This window comes from Callithrix jacchus, chromosome 7, assembly GCF_049354715.1.
Source record: "Callithrix jacchus isolate 240 chromosome 7, calJac240_pri, whole genome shotgun sequence".
NCBI classification, from domain to species: domain Eukaryota; kingdom Metazoa; phylum Chordata; class Mammalia; order Primates; family Cebidae; genus Callithrix; species Callithrix jacchus.
Window position 1 is genome coordinate 111,754,360 of NC_133508.1, and position 19,846 is coordinate 111,774,205.

General features: G+C 36.7%; 1 protein-coding gene across 2 annotated transcripts in view; it reads left to right on the top strand.

The window, feature by feature from the left end:
* The window catches only part of TNNI3K (TNNI3 interacting kinase), a 307,038-nt gene that overhangs the window by 250,846 nt on the left and 36,346 nt on the right, over positions 1-19,846 (top strand). For both annotated transcript variants that reach the window (NM_001204802.2, XM_078329224.1), the window contains 2 exon segments: positions 2,533-2,592; positions 5,031-5,200. In NM_001204802.2, coding sequence (NP_001191731.2) covers positions 2,533-2,592; positions 5,031-5,200 — 230 coding nt within the window.

The window sequence follows — 19,846 nt, forward strand, 5'->3', positions numbered from 1 at the left end:
AAAGAGAACCAAAGACTGAGTCTGGGGGCAATTAAAAACTTGAAGATAAGGAGGAGAGATGAAACCAAAAGAGGAGGCTAAGAAGAAGCCAATGAGAGCAGAAAAAAAAAGAAAGAAAGAAGAAAGAAAGGAAGGAAGAAAGAAAGAAGAAAGAAAGGAAGGAAGGAAGGAAGGAAGGAAGGAAGGAAGAAAGAAAGAAAGAAAGAAAGAAAGAAAGAAAGAAAGAAAGAAAGAAAGAAAAAGAGAAAAAAGAAAATGATGTCCTCAAAACCAATTGAAAAACATGTTTCAGGGACAAAGGAATTGTTGCTTGTATTTAATGCTATGCCAGGTGAGATGACCCCTGAGATGTAATCATTGAATTTAGCAATGAGAAGATCTTTGTAACTTGACAAGGGCAGTTTCAGCAGTGTTGATGGTAAGAGAAAGCTTGATTAGGATGGATTGCAAATGGGAGGAGGGGAATTAGAGACAGCAAATTTAGATAACTCTAGAACAGTTTTGCTGTAAAGGTAAACAACAATGGAGCAGTAGCTTGAAGAAGCTTGAAGAAGAGATGTTAAGAGCTTTATTTTGCTGTTTGCTTTTAAGATAGGAGAATGTATAGTATGTCTGTATAGTGGTGGAGATTAAACAATAAAGATGGAACATGAACAATGCAAACAATGGGTGAGAGAATTATTACTGGAGCACACAAGTAAAGGAGCTGGCCTCAGAATTAGGCAAAGATCATCCAAAGAAACAAAAGTCAGGGCAAATTATGTAGGTCATAAGTGAGTAGTTTAATGTAGCAGTGGGAACTAAAGGTTTAAGGAGACGGGAGAAGGTACAAAATAGCCATCTGAAGTGTGAAAGAGTGAATGGGCTGGAAATACGTAATCGTCTCTCTGCGCAGTACTGATGATCTACGGGAGGTTAGAGGGCCATGATTTTGAAGTGAGACCAGGCAGAATGGACTCAACAAATTCTAGGATTTTTTCAGTAGTGTACAAAATGCAAGATGAGGCAAGGAAGCTGAGGATGTGTGAAAGGGAGTGATAGTTGGAAGTGAACCTAAGTGATACATGGAAATGAAATATAAGGTAGGTAAAGGTAAAGTGACAGTGAAAAAAGGATGAAATAAATTGGGGAAAAGATAGGTAGGTGGGTAGATAGGCAGATAGAAGAGTATCTACTTTAGGACATATTTTCAAATGCTCATAATAAAAAGCTCTTATTTTGTTTGTTTTTTTAAGTGGTAAAATGGCTTCTAAGAACCAGTGTGATCAAAGATTGTTGGAGTTGGGTTTCTAGAAGAAGTGAGCAAGAGAGAAAGGAGACAGAGCTCAGAGAGTTGTCTAATAAAGATTGAGAGGTTGGAGAGTATGGAGGGGTTGCAGACATTGGTCGTGACAGGGTCTAGGGTATAACTAAAAGGCTGAGTGACTAACTGGGTTTGGAGGAAAAGCTCATTAGAGAAGAGTAAGCAAAGGAAGTCTATACCTAGACTCTGGTGGTATAGCCTGATGGGCTGATGGTGTTCAGAGGAAGAAACCATTTGGAAGTAGCAGTGACAGCAAGGAAGACACAGGGTTTTGCTCACCCCACTGCTGTCACTATTCCCAGTGCCCCCACCAACCTAGAGATACAAGGAGATTGTGAGAGGAAACAGCTTATAAGAGAAGCAATGTTCTCAGGGACGTGCTAGATAGTAAGGGAAAAGTTGTTCTACTTAGAATCTAAGTTAGTTGATTACTGCACCTGAATGTTAAATTGGGCTCTCCACCTCCTGGTAGTGAAAGTTTCATAGAGAGAAATGATAGAATGTATGGTTTTAGGATCCGACAAAAGAAGGAAAATAATTTCCTCCAAAGAGGCCAACATTTTCTAAACTTCCAAGAATTTCTCCAATAATCATTTTTATATCCCTTGCAACTGGAACAAAGTTTGAAATATATTGGGAATGCAACATTTTTTTAACCAAACTCATCTGACACAAAGGTTTATAATGGGCAATAACTTTAATGACACTGTCTAAGAAGTTTAAAAAAGCTTATCTTAAACCCTAAAGTAAGGCATAGTTCTGAGGTTTCTATCATCATCTTAGTTTTGAATCTGAGATGATCTTTTCAGAAGTGAAGTTCATTATAAATCTAGCTTTAGCAGTTCTTTTTATACATAGTGTGCGGTATATTACTAGGCAGTGACATAGTTAATAGTTTTTAGTATTCGCTATTATTCTTTCATTTTGAAGAGGAAACCTGCCATTTAAAAACATGCAAAGCTAATTAAAGCTTTTCCACTATTTCATTATCTGAATGTAGTTGCAAATTCTGACTTAAAACTCTTATCAGAGGGAGACTCAACATTCCTCCATGAACAGCAAATGAACATTCAATTAACACTTCAATAAAAGTGTATTTTAAATAAAAAATACACTTTATTGTTAATCTCATTCTTTGCAAATGCTAATACCCAATTTTAAAATCCAAAGAGAGTCTCCTTCCTTTTATTCTTCAGGGAAAAGAAAAATTTCTTTTTTTCTATTTACAGGGAAGACCCGAGTTTTCTGAAGTTGTCATGAAGTTAGAAGAGTGTCTCTGCAACATTGAGGTAAAAAGTTTAGCTTCTGAAATATGTCCACAAAAAAGCCCTGAATATCCAAGGCTGTCAGGGAATGTAGGTGAGACGGTACTTATGAAAAGCTACTATGAGGACCCATAACTCCATCCATATTTACCCTATTCATTAAGTTTCTAGGGTGGAGCAGAATTAGCCGTATCTACAGGGACAAAGGCAAAGTCCGAGTGAATTTGGGCCCTTCCAACAAATAATAAGGCAGGCAAATGGACATAGTCATACTCAGCTTAAAAAATTGATAAGTAAATATTGGAAAGTATAACATACATTTAGAAGGTAATTATTAAATCGATTTTTCATGCAAAAGGTTCTTCATACAGAGATATGTAAGCTAAAATGTTAAGCTATTGTTCATTTACATTCAATGTGAAAAGAAAAATTATCAATAAAATATGTGCATAAGTTAATTGGAAGTCATTGCTTTCACACCACATGTATGTTGCTTAATGTGATATATGTCGGTAATCAGGCTAATGGAATTTTCTTTCCTTATTAAAGCTGTTTGCTTTAATTTTCTTTATAATTGCCTTGATTTTCCATACACCTGGTTAAGAGATAGCACTTCAAAATAGGTGAGGGAACTAAAACATGCACACTGATTCAAAAATAATATATTCTCAAATGCAAATAAGTGCTACTGGCAGAGGAAGACATATATCACACATAGAGGATCATATATACATTTGCATATGCAGGGGAGGAGCAACAACAGAGAGAAATAGCATTAACCTGAGATTGTACAACCAAGTCTCTAAGTGGAGCCATCCCAGAAAAGCAGAGTTTTTTCCCTTAATAAAATATCTCAACTAAGAGTCATTGGACCTAGTTGCAGTTACAGCCTGCAGTGAGTGGCTCTGTCTCATGACTCTTTGCTGGAAGTTCTAAAGAAAACTTTTGTGTGGAAAGAAGCTTCAGTGTTTAGACCTAAGATCCTCTTTCCCTTCTCTTCTTCAATCCTGGGACTTACAGAAAGTGGGGAGAAGTAGTCACATATTTGGTGGGGCTTCAGCAGGCCCTGTGGACAAAAGCATCTGTAGAAGCCTTGGGTGTTAAGAGACAGCTTCAAGGCTTGAATTTAAAATGCCCTCTCATTTAGAAACATAGGATTCCAGCAAGTTTGCTCCAAGCATATAGGATAGATCCATCTGGAGGTGGATTCTAGAAACTAGGACCATGACAGGATCTGCTAAACTAGCTTGTCTTATTATAATATATTGATCAAGCCTCTTATTTATACTCTGCCCCCAGGGCAGAAGATGAATGGTCTATATGCTAAGAGAGTTTGCTGAACTGAATTGCACCAATTAATGGACCAGAGTCAGCCTAAGAGGCTGTCTTATGCAGTTCCATAAGACTTTATCCTTCATACTCTTCAACTTTTCAGTCAATGGCTTGGACCAAAGCAGATACAATAAAGAGGGACAGAAAATATTTGAAAGCAGGACTCTAGACATTCTTGGAGGTTGAAGTAATAGTACATGTCTAATAAGAATAACTTTAACAGGAATGCATATGATTATAATGTCCTGCATCAGAGTCAAAAAAAAAATAATGAAAGTATCAAATGGTGGAGACGTGGCTTAGGAGCATCATGAATTCTTGTGGTTAATAAACTCATTGGGAGTTAGAATATAAAGTGACTCTTTTGCAAAATAACAGATATGATTATTCTTGTTCTGAAATAGCCAGGTGGTATCCAGTTGTGTCGCTGAGCCTTTTAAAGGAGTAATTAAAACTGGGATACACATTTTAGAAGAGAGAGATTTTACTGGTGAATAAGTTGAAAACCATGTAACATGAAAACCGGTTGAAGAAACTAGTGATGCTTACCACAGAAAAGAGAAAGTTAGGATGAGTCCAGCAGCTGTTTTTAAACATCTGAAGAACTACCATGTGGCAAAGGGATTGGCCTGTCCAATATGGGAAAACACTTACCAGGCATTAAAGCATTTTTCTTCTTATAAAATTGATGTATTCTTGGAAAACTGTGTAAATTCATTGTACTTGAAGGGAATAATTTCATGTAAAGGGAATAATTTTAGCTATGATTTAAAGAAACTCTGCCATCAATCTTATTGCCATAGTGAAGAATGTGAAGAATCTTTTGATCATTGAATGATAACCTTCTAAATATATTTTATGAATCTGATTTGGGCCTACTGTGTTTTCAGAAAGATGAGCATAAATTTAATAGGCCAGCTCTCAGCACAGAACTGGGTCAAAAAACTAAATTAAGCTAGCCAGATGTTGCCATTAGGTTTTCCCTGAAAGAAAAAGCCAAAAGCAAGCTGAAGCGAATAGAAATTAAAATGTGGGAAACCTTAGAACAGAAAGTTAAATCCATATTTTATGTTATGCCTTCACACATGTTGGGATTATTTTACAATTGAAATTGCCCCTCCTCCACTCAGCTGATGTCTCCTGCATCAAGTAACAGCAGCGGGTCTCTCTCACCTTCTTCATCTTCTGATTGCCTGGAGAGTCGCGGAGGACCTGGCAGGAGTCATGTGTCAGCTCTACGAAGTCGTTTCGAATTGGAATATGCTCTAAATGCAAGGTCCTATGCTGCCTTTTCCCAAAGGTGAGTAGTAATCTAAGCAAATCTCATAGTAAAGTCTTATTTCAGAATCTTATCAAGACAGTCAACTGATTACTATCACCAAGTGTTGACCATCCCTCTGGAGAACTTTGAAAGAGGAGTTTTCGGCCCATTTTTCTTATGGCTAAAAATTCAAAATTTTATTCTCTGTTAGTCTAGGTTCCTCTAGTTGCAAGTAACAGGCATTAACCTAGCTTAAGTAAGAGATGTCTGTTTTAGAGCAACAAAAGGGATGTATTAAAAGTATTCTGGGCTATTTTATGACATCCAAGGAAGAATTCTTACATGAAAACCAGGAAACAGCTTTGAGGATCTGAGCAACAAGAGTTCAGGGTTCTGAGAATTACCATGTGACCCAGAAATTTCTCTCCTCCTCAAAATATACCCTAAAATTAAAAATGGGTACTTAAACAAATACCTGTACTTAAATGTTTATAGAGCAATATTAATAATAACCAAAAGATGGAAACAGCCCAAATGTCCATCAACATTTAGCCCGACCAGATAAAGCTCGGGCTGTTATAACAAAATACCATATACTAGGTACTTTTAACAACAGAAATTTATTTCCACAGTACAGAAGCTGGAAGTCCAAGATTGGGTTGTCATCATGGTTGGGGTTCTGGTTGGGGTTCTCTTCCTATTGTCTAGAAATCCACCTTTTCTCTGTGTTCTTATATGGCAGAGAGAGCTCTGGTGTCTCTTTATCTTCTTATAAGGGCACCAACTCTACCGGATCAGGGCTTTATGCTTATGACTTCATTTAACCTTAATTGTCTCCTTAAAGACCTTCTCTTCAACGCAGTCCCATGGGACGCTAAAGTTTCAACATATGAATTTGAGAAGGGTCACACTCCAGTCCATAGCAATAGGTAAATCTATAAAAACAAAAAGCCGATGGGTGCTTCCAGGGGATAGGGAGGAGGGAGAAATTAAGAGTAACTGCTTAATTGTCACCCAGTTTTATTTGGGGTTGATGAAAATATTTTGGAATTAGAAGTGGTGATTGTTAAACTGTGAATGTACTAAATACCCCTGAACTGTAGTTTTTAAATGGTTAATTCTATGTTCTGTGAACTTTGCCTTGATGAAAAAAGGAGCAAAAACAAAAAGATTAAGCAAAGAGGTAGGTCAGAATAAAAGATCAACATCATTTCATAGCTACCTCTGCCATTTACATGCCCCAGTACCCAATAGGTAGTCTCTTTGTCTCTCAGCTTAAGTGTTAAGTTTCAAGGAGAAATATATCTGTCATATAATGCTATAATAATTCTGTATAATAACCCATCCCAGAATTCAGGGGTATTCAGTCCATAAGCATTTATTTCTTGCTCACTTGTTTGTGGGCTCATTTTGGATGAGCTTGACTGTGAGCTACAGATCTTGTTCAGGTCTGTTCCTTGTGTCTCTCACCCTCCTTGGATACCCACATGGAAGAATGTACTACCTGGGGTATATTCCTCTCATAGACAGAGGCTAGTAACTCAAGAGGACAAGCCTGAATTTACATGCACATTTAAAGCCTTTGCTCAAGTTGTATCATCTGACAACGTTCCATTGGCAAGTTTCACAGCTGACTTCAACATCAATAGGAAGAAAAAATATACTTGATTTCTAGTGGGAAGAACTGCAAAACCATATGGCAAAAGTCATGGATAGCTGGAGTAAGAATGGGGTCATATTTCATTGATATAAACATGGCTCTCAGAAGCCCCTGTTGTAGATGGGGAGAAAAGAAGGCAGTCACTGTGAGCTTCATAGGCACACTATAGAGTGTATACTTTCCAACCCATGGAAGACCAGAAAAGACTGGTTTAAAATCTCTCTCCTTCCACATGAGTGCCAAAGCATTTGCACATGGCCCAGTTACACATACACATTCACACCCACACCTACATATACATACACACTTACACACTCCAGTATCAGAGTAAAGGTCTTAAGTGGGAAAAGATTACCTGGAGTTAGCAGGGGTTTTTATGCAATCTACATATTGCAATTGTTGCTTTTTTAGCTGTAGTTACTATATTCCTGATCTGACAAAAGAGTTGCAGCTGGAGCTATGAAGAGATGGTACTCTGATTCATAAGTCTTTAATCTATGGAATGTCATGAAATTAAGTATCAGTAGTTTTTATTGATAACCACACAAACTGGACACCATTTTTTATTGGATTTTAGTCTTTCACATAATTTCAAAGGACCCATAAGCCAAGATTACATTAGGTTTGGTTGCATCATCATCTTCCAGTTCAATCTGCTGTTCTTATTCTCTACTTATGGCTTTTAAAGTTATTTCTCTGAACAGCCAGATCTTGATATTTCTAAAGCACAGTCACCTGAGGTTTGTCCAGTTGAAACAGAGGTTAAGAGGATGAGCTGTGAAATCAGATCGATGGGAGGTTAAATCTTAGCTTTGCCATGTACGAGCTCAGTGACTTTGGTCAAGTAATTTAAATCTCACATGTAAAATACTGGTAATAATACCAGCTCTTAGAGTTGTTATAAGGAGAGGTACTATTGTCATAATAGTGGCACTAGTTGATTGAAAGATGGCAGCAGAACCAAGCAAAAAAGATCGTTCTAATAAAGTAGGTAAGACACAGAATTAACAATACATGGAGAGCTACACAGAAAAGGAGGCACAGCAGCGGTCCCAGTTAGGCAAATAAGGGGTGGAAGGAACAGAGCTTCTCTGGCCTTCAAGAATCTAGAGATGTATACCACTACTAATTTATTTTTTTAAAACTACATGCTGAGTGAAAAAAAAGCATCAGCTTTTTTGAGATCTTCCCTTTGATATTCTCATGAACTGTTTTATAGCCTTTTGGCCTTTCATGACTGTTATGGAACTCTGATAAGTGTTTGTTGGTCTGCTGGGTGTAAGTTTCTCTTCACAGCATGGCATTTCCTTGAGGATTTGCTGTAAGGGTGCATTCATGGTCAGTTTGTTAGTACCATTCCTCCAAGTAAGCTCAATCCTTGTGCTACTTGAAATCAACTCTAGGAATAGACAAAGCATTTAACTAAGTTTTAAAATGTGTCAAGATAGAAATTAGGTGTGTTCTATTCCTTACTATATCCTTAGTATCTAGCAGTATGATTAGCATAAAGTCAGTAAGAAATATTTCTTGAGAAGATAAGGAATAAAAAATTAGATAAATTGGCTCAATAAATGGTAATTATTATTCACTTGGTGTGTAATCAGTGAATGAACCTTAACTATTTTCACTTCTCTTTTCATTTAAATAGCTGTCACTATTGAACATGCTGGGCACTATTTTAAACCTTTAGTCGTCTAATTCAGCCTTAGGAAGTAGGTATTCCAATTTTTATAGATGAGGAAACTGAGGCTCAGAAAAGACAAGCAACTTTCCCAAGTTAATAGAGTGTAAGTAGGCAAAGCTGGAATTCTCATTCAGGACTCTCCTGCACTTTCTGAGTTTCTCTGGCATAGGAGGTGGCATGTTCCAGAAGCTTGATATATTTTGCCAAAACTTGTATTTGCTGGACTTCCAGTCAAAGTCAATCTGTGAATAAATTCAGCTATTTCTCCCAAGTCTGCCTTTTCAGCTTGTGTCTATGAAGGCAGAGGAAGTGAGACCAGCGATCAATAGATGCTTAAAGTCGAAGAGCCTGAGCCCAAGGACATAAGAATTGATGGACAAGTACAGCAGGGCCATGAGTTTAACAGCCTGTGAGACAGTGCTTCTCAACTTTGGCTGCACATTAGAATCATCTGGGAAGCTTTTACAAGTACCACTGCCCAGGACCAATTAAACCAAAATCCATGGGCTTGGTACCCAGGCATCAGAATGATTTAAGTTCCCCAGGTGATTCCAATACACAACCAAGTATTAGAAACATGCTGTAAGGAAATGGTACAATACTAACCTTCCAGTCATTATGTAAGAAGTGGGTACAGCTAATGGGAGAAATGGAAGAGGAAAGAGAAAGCCAAGGTGGAATAGCATCTTGCTCAAAGGGGACTATTTTGATGACTTATTACCTGCATAGTCCCTGCCAAAAGTCCTTGCAATGTACCAGTAACCCCGACCTTTGGATTTTCTAGCTCATTCAAATTACAGAGTTATAATGTAATTTTTATGGTATGGTGTTGTGATCCTGAAAAATCAGCACAAAGTTTTTCCTATAGACCCTACTAATGTATGGATGTGGGGACTCCTCAACAATGTCCTGAAAAATGATGCACTTACTTCTCAATTTTTGGTCATGAAGTTCACATCCAATAAGTTTGAGTTTTGTAATGGTTGATTTGATGGAGGTTTTGTTTTTATGTTTGTATATTTGTTTCTAATTATTATCATTTTTCTTTATAAAATAAATTTAGAGGTGGAAAGTTGTGTCAGAGATTTTCTCCACAGAAAATAGGAATTCCCTAATTCCTACCAAACCCACAAATTGGTAAAATCTGAAGTTGAGAAATGCACTCTTGAGGTTCTGCCTCTTTTAAAATATTTTGTATCTCTAGATATATTTAGAAAACTAAGCATGTGGCAGTTGCTCCTCCCACAGGGTATGAAATCTCCCATCTTGTACATGGATTACATCATGTAAATTTAGAAATGACAAACTGATACACAAACTTTCAGATGTGAAAACCAATTAGTGTTTGTGTGGGGCTGGGCTCTGAGAATAGACTGATATGACCTAGTTAGCTGCCCGGGAGAAGAAAACCAGGGATCCAGAGTTTGGAACTGTAAAACAGATACATTTGGGATTAATTTTTCACACTACAAAAGGGTCCATCAAAGGTTTCTTTAAATAGAAAGCTTGCCTACTGCACTTAGAATGGAATTCGTTTTATAAAAGTTGAATATAACTTATAAAATTTTAATTTACTCATAGTTTTTCTGGGTTACAGCAATTGTGTAAGGTGATAGCACCATGAAACTGACATAACTAGGAGGAATGAAGATGGGAGAGTAGCAAAGGGACCATGTTTATTTGCTGCAGTGAAGAACATGCTCACCAGATCACGATGGCCGTGTCTCCTCCTCATCACCCCAGGTCAAACATCCCCTCTTTTATCTACCACCTCTCTTACACCATTTTTTATACCAAAACTTTAAAATTTTTCCTTTTCTTCCAACTTTCAATCCTTTCTCCATCCCTAAGTTCTTGTCAACTAACCACAATCAGCAATTTCAGCACCACATTCATGATCACTGTAAATGCTCCCACACATTGCTTCTCTTCTTTCCATGGGTCTTCTTGTCATTTCTACAATTCCATGGCTCCAACTCATACCATACACACACACACACACACACACACACACACACACACACCCCACACTCCACAAACACACAGTTGAACCCCAGTTCATTTATTCAGCCTTGGCCTCTCTGCTTCCTAGCTTTTGCAACATCATTAACTTCTCTCCTGTTCCAGCTTCCTCATGCTTTAACCCACCTACTACCTTCATAATCTTTATTATGGAAAACTCCAATTATATTATTTGCATTAAAACCTTCAATAATTCTCCAATGTCTCTAAAATTAAGTGAAATTATTGATTCAGGAGTCCAAAATCCTCAGTGATACACGTTTCCATCATATGATCCAGTGGTTCAAGAGAGTGATACTGTCACTCTCTCTCTTCATCCTAGGCTTTTTGGACCTGTAGGAGGCTTTTTTTTTTTTTTCATTTCCAAGGACTAAAGAGACGTTATTGCTATTTAGTGATCTGGGACCAGAATGTTAATGTTTCTCCAGTGTTTTGGACAGTCTCAAAAAATAAAAAATTATCTTACACAAAATGTCAATAGCATTCCCAAAGAAGAAAACTGTAGACAAATTAGAAGTTTTACTACTTCCCATAAACACCCCATGTTTAACCTACCATCAACTTATCCCTGGACCTTAACAATTTTTTTAACCTTGACACCCCCCGATCTTGTCAAAATATGAACCAGCCTTCAGTAATTACCTCAACCAGCTTAATCATTACGTCATGAAGAAGTATTTTCTGGGGACTACCCCATCTCCATTCATTCATGCCTCACTAAAAACTACAGGACTCTGTGCCACTTTATAATTCATCTTATTTTTTCTTATGTGTCTTAGTCCCTAATAGCTCATAAATACATTAAAAACAGAAATTTCCTTCTCTTTTGTTTTGTTCAGGTGTCTACAATATCTCATTTATTTTTTAACTGCATGTGGTGAATATTAAATATGTTTATTTATAATAAACGAGGAAAATTATTAGTTGGGCTATAAATACCAGACTTTGTATTTCCACAATTTAAGTGAGAGAAACTCTGGCATTCAGATTTTTTTGACTCCTACATTCCTGTCAAATTCAAATACATTCTCATCTAAAAATAATGAGCCGCTAGATATTCCACCTCTTTTTCACTCTACCCCCTCACTATTAGGGCACTAAATGTTAATATATTTCTTTTTAATAACTAAAAGGATAGAAGGTAGGTGACTAAGATGTATGAGGAGAAAAATGACTAGCACATTCGCTCCATGAGTTTTTTAATCTTAATATTTAAAAGTTCTATGACAAAAGGTAACATTGTTTCAAAAGTGAATTTTATTTTTTTTCTTTTTGTAAAAGTGAATTTTATGTGCAGAGCATTAATATGACATTTATTTTCCCATGAGATAAAAGCAAAACGTAGTATTCTGTTAAATATGCCAATTATAGATTCATTTTTTTAATATTCTATCAATGTGAATTTTCATTTGAGAAATGAATAAACAAACAAACCAACAGAACAATGGGCAGAAACATCCCAGCAATGCAAGTGTGTGCACACTGGGTTACAAGGGACGTCCAGCCTGTATTTCCCTTGAACACTCAGGGTATGTACTTTTCCTGCAAGTGGGACCCTGTCTGATTATTTTTTGTGAATGAACACTTTACCTAGAATTTTTTCCTGGGCTCAACCAATCCACCTGCCTTAGTAGCCTTCTGAGTAGCTGGGACCACAGGCATGCACCACCGTGCCCAATTAATTTTTAATGTTTATTTTTGTAGAGACAGAGTTTTACTATGTCGCCCAGGCTGTTCTCAAACTCCTAGGCTCAAATGATTCAGCCCCCTAAAGTGCTGAGATTATGAATGTGAGCCACTGCACCAGGCCTGACATAACTATTATTATAACATATTGTTATAATTGTTCTATTTTATCATTAATTATTGTCAATCTTTCACTGGGCCTAATTGATAAGTTAAATTTTATCATAGGTATGTATGTATTAAAAAATAGTGTGTATTGGATTCAGTAATATATCTAGTTTCAGGCATCCACTGGGGGTCTTGGAATGTATTCCTGGTAGATAAGAGGGGAGGGGGCTACTAAAACTTTTGTAATCAGTTTTCATTTTCCACCAAAAAAATGAGATTTTGATTATAGATATTTGAACTTACAGGTCAATATGAAAAAATCTGACAGCTTTATAATATTGAGTCCTCATTACCATGAACATAGTACATCTTTGTACTTATTTAGATATTCTTCAATATCTTTTAGTAAGAGTTTATAATTTTCTCTCTGGGGTTCTTATATACCTTTTGCGTGATAAATAGTTACATTCATTGTGATTGCTGAAATCATTTGGACTGATTACTATCATATTATTTTATTCTGTCTAGTATTTTTTTCTCACCCTATCTTTTTTCTTTTCTTTGATTATTTGAATATGATCTATATTTCTATTCTTTGGTGAGTACCCTAGAAACCTTAATATATTATTTAAAATAACAAATTATATTTGTATTGTTTGTGTTATTATTCTCAAACAAAATACCTTAGATCATTTTAATCACAAATCATTCTCTCCTGACCGCTACAATATCTCTTTATTTAATTTCTAGTACTTTAGCTTCATCAAGATTTTACAAATTCCATGGTGATATCATTGTTTTATACAACTACAGCTGATTTAGGCTTACCCCATGTTTAATGTTTCATTGTTCATTATGCTTACATTTTAAGTCTTTCTCTTAGTATCACTTTTCCTTTTCTTAAATGCACCTTTAAAAATTAGTTAAGCCTTACTCTGTGGAAGTAAACATATGAAAAACACGTATTTTCCCTCTTTTTAAAGATATTTAGTAGATATAGGATTTTAGTTATTCAGTTACTTTTATTTCCTGCACCTTCAGCGGGAAAATGCTCCATGTTTTACTTTCTTTGTTTCTTAAAATTTGATCTATGAATCAAATTGTTATTTCTTTTGTTTTTAATCTGCCTTTTTAAACTGCTTTTAGAAGTTCTCTTCATCTTTGGTATCCTACAGTTTAGCTATGTTGTGTATAGATATAAACTTATGTTATTTACTTTACTTGTGATATATTGTGTTTCTGGAATTTGAAAATTGGCATCTTTCAGAAATTCTGGATAATCCTCAGCCATTGTCTCTTCTAACATTTCTTTGTTACCTCTTCCTTATTATCTCTTTCTGGAATTCTAGTTGGATATGTTTTAAAGCTTCTCACTCTATTTTCCATATTTCTCAAACTCTTTTTAAAAAAGTTTTCCACCCTTGACTTTCTCTATCCTGCTTTATGGGTAATTTTTTTCAGATCTGTCTTCCAGTTCATTTATTCTTGCAGAAGCTAGATTTAATGTGTTGTTTATTTTTTTCATTGCATTTCTAATTTCTGTGCCAGTTCTAGAAGCTGCATATCATTTACAATTTTACAGGAGAATTTAAAAATGCTGTAGACCTCTCCATACTTTTCTTTTTTTTTTTTTTTCTTCAAACACATTTTATCTAGAGACATTAAAACCTCAAGACTACTCTAAAACTTCAACTTGGAGTTTTTCATAAAACACATGTACTAATAATTCTGCTTTAAACTTGCTTGTATGTGGGCTGGCAAATGAGACTTCTGAGGTTTATATATGCATTTTTCTTTTTCTCACCTTACCTGGAGCCAGGAATAATATAGGATATTTATCCTCTGCATATCTTTATGTAGAGTGAGTTTTGTTTTTTCTGATTTACCTAGTCTAGATGTTGCCTTTTGAGCATTTTGGCTTTATATGGGTGTTTCCTATCTGACCTGCACCTTGCTTAAACCCACGGCTTGTATCTACCATATAATCTATTAAAATTCATGCTGTAGGCCAACAAGATTCAGTGTGAGAACTTCATAGCACTTATATTTATCTGGAGTGATCATCTTAGAAAATCATTTACTTTTATATTTGTACCTACAGTAGATGGTAAACATCAAGCAGGCATAAAATGTCTCTCCTTTTGCTGCTCTTCCTCCAGAACTTAGAACAGTGCCTGGTACATGTGTGAAGTGCATGAACATAATGGCTTCCCGCAATTATGCCATTGAATTCTCACAACAATCTTGTGAAGTACACCTCATGGTTTCCCCTTTTTAGATCAAACAGAAACTCAAATCATGTAAGTAATGCATATAACTAGTAGAAAAAAAAAACGGTAGTTCATAATTTAATCTGGGCCTGTCCGGTAGTGTTTTCATTACATCATGCTATTTCTGGAGACTAAACTTTGCCAACATGTTTGAACCGCCAGAAAATTCTAGTGTCAAGTTTGGGCTTTGAGAATTAGCAGGGAGCTATCCAGAGTACTGAACTACCTCACACTTAAGCTCTGCCAGATCTAGTGAAACATACTGCATTCTCTCTACAGCCAATAGTCTTTGACTGCAGTGAAATTTCCCTTCTCACTCTGACTAACTCTGATAGGAGCCACTTTGCCTCAGCTTATGCCTCCTGATGAAATGCTATAATCACCTGCCTGTGCTGATAGAGACCCAAACTGAACACAACTCCACAGCTGCTGCCTCGTTCATAGGCATGCCATGGACTAACCCTACCCTCTGTATCTTCTTCAATCACACTTCTCCAAAACAGCCTCACTCTCTGACCACATTTATAAAAGCCACAACAACCAATCAGAACACCTAGAAGGATAAGCTTCTTCCTTCTAGGAACTTAACGGAAGTGACACTTGTGGACTATAGTAGAGCTCTGAAGATAGCTCTACTATAGCATGATTTCTTTATGGAACTGAGTACACTGTAAAATTAGGCTCTTCTTTTCATTTTCTCATTAAACATACTATCCACTGTAGTAGTCAGTTGCACTCACTGAATTAAAAATACCAGCAGCAGTCTTTTAGCTAACATTTGGGCGTAACAATTGACTTTTCAGTGATGAGAATCCAAGAGCTTTTAAGGGCCAGAAATGAAGGAAAAGGCCACTCTTTCTAACATATAAATACAATAAGGGGTCAGTGTTTTTAGCCAATTCTACATAGAAATAATTTTAAGATTTATAAATATAATGAAACAAAAAAGGATCTTTGGCTTTCTAAACTATATTTTACTTATTCAAAGAATGCTGATTTGAAATATGATGTCTATAGAATATTCAAAAGACTGCAAGGCTTATTTGAACCTTATATTAGTATCTAAACCTCACCTTAACAGTGTCTTCTGAGCTTGTAAGAAAGAGTTGCATTTCTTACTCAGTGACACTGGTGACTTAAGTTCTATGAATCTTGCATGTATAATGAGAAGAATAAGATGTTGCTTGTCTAAATCTAGGGACAAGACTATTTTTCCTTTTAGGATAGCTATCATCTCTGAGATGTAAAATATTTATGACACTCACTTCCTGAACATCAGTTATCAAGCTCATTAAGGACATTCAGTGGCAAAATATAAAAGCCAAAGGAGAGGAGCTAGAATCTAAGCAAGTGCCACGATGCCTATCAGCTGCCTTTTATCTCTTTCTTTTTAAGCTCGTATCTTCTTGAGATGCCCATATTTTTTACTAATTAACAAAATCAGAAAATCTCCTAATGTCGTGGTAATATGGGGCTGACAAGGGAAATATATAACTGTGCATCTTGATGTGACAATGTGAAAATATTTGGTACACCTCAGTATGCCCCTGAATGTTATCCTATATAGATGAGAACATTAAAGAAAGTGGCAAGGGGTCTTTCACGAAGTTAAAACTCTTTCCACGAAGTTCCAAACGATAAACACAGCCATCTATTATGTTCACATAACACCTCTTCACCACATCCCTAGGTGCAGCATACCCAGAAAGCACTATAGGGAAATATATAAGCAATTCCTATATGCACACATCTGCACGAAAAGTGAAAGGAGGGCTATAAATTGATTGCCAGTGCCATCTGCATTCCATGCTTCTGGTATCTTATGAATCACCAGAAGTGAACATAGTCTGTGCTGAAAGGCGATAGGGCTCTATGTTAAGAACTCCTTTGGCTGATGTGGACTAAGGCAACATGTTAGCTGCTTGTTTTTAGCTGCCTTGCTCTCTAGCGCCATCTAGCAATCAGTTGATAAACCACGAGTGAGGCCTCCTCCAGCTTTTCCTATCTGCTATACTAAGGATAGAGGCTTGGAGATTTCACACTGAACAAAGGTGTGTAGCCTCAAAGTTGAGGAGCATATGAAAAATGTCAATCTTTTCCTTGACTTTTAAAACCACTCTTAGTTTGAAATAGCCTTTCTCCATGAAAAATGTAAAAGAAAGAACATCAAACAAAATGTTCAAAAGAGGTGATGAAAATGGGAAATTAATAAAAGTGAAGATATGAGAAGAGCCCTACATGTGTAAAATTGGCACCTTCTTTTTAAAAAAATAAGCTCTAAGGACCTGGATTTATTGTCACACATGAAAGATTTGCATGAAAAGAGTGAGCGAGTGACATATTTAGGTTATTACAACATATCCACTTGAGAGAAAGAATGAGATGCGGCTCTCACCACGGCTATTCTGATGCTGTAATTTCGTGCTCTTTTCTATCCTTCAACAGTGCTTGTTAGCAACCTAAAATGCACTCCCTCCTAACCCAAAGGCTGAGCCAGAGTGCATTTCCCTCCTCAAGCATTTTGCAATACTAATTAACTAATTCCCAGCCACATGAAGAGAACCTGCGAAGATTCTCCCAAGGCAAACTGCTAAATAAATGGTGACAGATTTCTCAGTTTTCAATGAGATTAAATGACATATTGGGACAACGAATGGCCTGACTTTCTATTGATGAGAGTTCTATGAGGTTTTCATTGCTAGAAATGAAGAGAAACCCTCTCCGTTCATACACAAAGGAGGGCCCAGACCCACTCTTAAGCACATCAAAGCACACAGATCCTGCCTTTGGCAGTTGCATGTGTGTACAGCTGAAAGTAAGACTTGGTCCAAAAATGCTGCTTTTGAGACTGCTTCTGCTCTCCTGAAATATCTGACAGGACAAGCACAGAGACCAAAGAGAACAACCGGCCTAATTAAATCTATACAGGCAGCACTGTGTTCCATTCAGTCGCCCTGACTCCGGCTCTGGCCTCGCCCTGCCCCCTCCTGACTCCAGTGTTTGTGTTGCGAATCTGAATCTCTTGCTAGCATGGCAACTGTTGCTATGTTCTCAGCAATAAGAAGTGGGTGATGCTGGTGTCTCTGTAATGATTCAGATACAAGGGCAATGATTTCTAAATAGATTTCTGAAGCAGCTCTTACAATGGCTCTGAACAGTTTAACAGGTTTAATTCCTCATGGATTTTTCTTTTTCTTTCACCTTTAACACCTGCCATGTGAACTAAATCTAAATTCATATAATGCAAAAATGGCATCTTTCTTCCTTTCGCTTACTAGTATTTAAAGTAGGAATTTTCTTGTGAAAAAAAAAAAACACATTTAACCAGTTGTCATTTCTTATTATTTCCTTGGAACCTATAAGATAGAGTTTTTCTTGGCATTTAGGTAATGGCAACTAAGGAAATCTGAAAAAAATCATGGACTCAGGAAGAAAATAACTTCTGCATTAACCAAAGTGGAATGAAAATAATCACCATTAATATTTGTGATATTAGCTGAACATTTTTTATTAATGAGCAGATGTTTTAAAGGCCTCATCTGAAAACGAGTATAAAACATTTACTGGTGGACATACGTTTGCGATCCTACCTTCTCTTTCAAAGGTTCAGTGAAAAAAATGAAATCCTTTTTGGTTTTTTTTTTTTGGCCTTCGTCAGTCTCTTATTTGCCAGCCCAGCCAGTGTTAACTGTGCCACTAAGTGTCACCAGATGCTTACACAGCCTGGCCCCTAGGGGGTTATGATGTAGATAATATTGTCATGTGCTCTGATGGCAATACCGACCTAGCCAAAGGATAAAAAGAGAAGACGCATGATGTGTTTTGATCTGTAACATAGAACAGAAATGCCTATTCGAACATAGACTCTTACTATGTTCTAGATGCTATTGTGCATTTTTTGTATGCCAGTCGTAGCACAGACTTATCACAACTCTTCTACGGGTAAGAGTTATTTATCAGTATTCTACAAATGAGAAACTGAAGCACAGAAAGTATAAATGACATGCCCAAGGCTTTGTAACTAGTAAACAGCAGGGCCAAGATTTGAGCCGAGATCAGCCTGATTCCAAAGCCCATGATCTTTTTACTACTTGCTGAGCTGCTACAGTGTGAGACAAGAGAGCTGCTCTCATACTAATCAGTTGTGTGACATGAGCAAATCCCTTCCTGCCCTGGGTTTTAGGATTATCATCATAATGAGGCATTTGAACTGGATGCTTGTTATTCCACGTGTGACTCACAGACCAGCAGCTTTGTCATCACCTAGGAGCTTGTCAGAAATGTGGAATCGCAGGCCCCACACCAGGTCTGCTGAATCTGCATTTTAACAAGATTTTAACAGGTGACTTGCAAATATACAGTAACCAATCTCTGTGGACCCTTCCAGCTTAATGTACGGTAGTTAGAATGTCACTTGGTGCTCATCTCTTTCTAGATTCTGTTCATTTTCTAAGGTTGTTTTACCTCTCCCTATGTGCATTCCTAATCTCATTCTTATACTTGATGGAAAGATTCTCTGTCTTCCCAGAAAAGATTTATCAATCTTAATTCACTTACCACTTTCTACTTGGTATCACGTCTCTGGTGAGTAAGTTTCTTGAGGGGAAGAGCCATTTATATTAAATAATTTCATATCTGTAATACCAACTGACAAGGTACATTAAACTAAAGAAAATATATTGAAAGGAATGTTGAATAAATTATTATCTTAATTTAGTTACAAATATTACATACTATGCTGATTGCAAGATCCCTGTATTATTCACTACAAATATTTCAAGACAAGCACAATCCAAGTTCTTTAAATATAGATGCAGAAAAATTTGCAAATAGCACACATGATGAGCAGTTTTTAAATTTCTTCACACCACCCCCCCACCACCTTTTAACACAAAAATACATAAAGGATTCAATTAAGACAAAGCTCAACCCCAGCATCCCCTCCTCTAGGAAGTCATCCTAAATAACTTCAACTAGTTCCCGATCATATTTGTTGTTACTATATTCTGTGCATATACCCTCAGAGAATCGAAGCTTTATTGTAATAATTGATGTCTTTGTATGTCAACTGACACACACACACGTGCATGTGCACTTACATTCACACACAGAGTAAGCTTCTTGAGGCCAGGAACTGTATCTCTCATCTTTGCAATTCTTCATATTTATCACAATGCTTGGCATATAGCGTGATGGATATACGTGTGTTGAATGAATGAATGAATGGCTCAATCAGTATAAATCTTTTTGGCCCC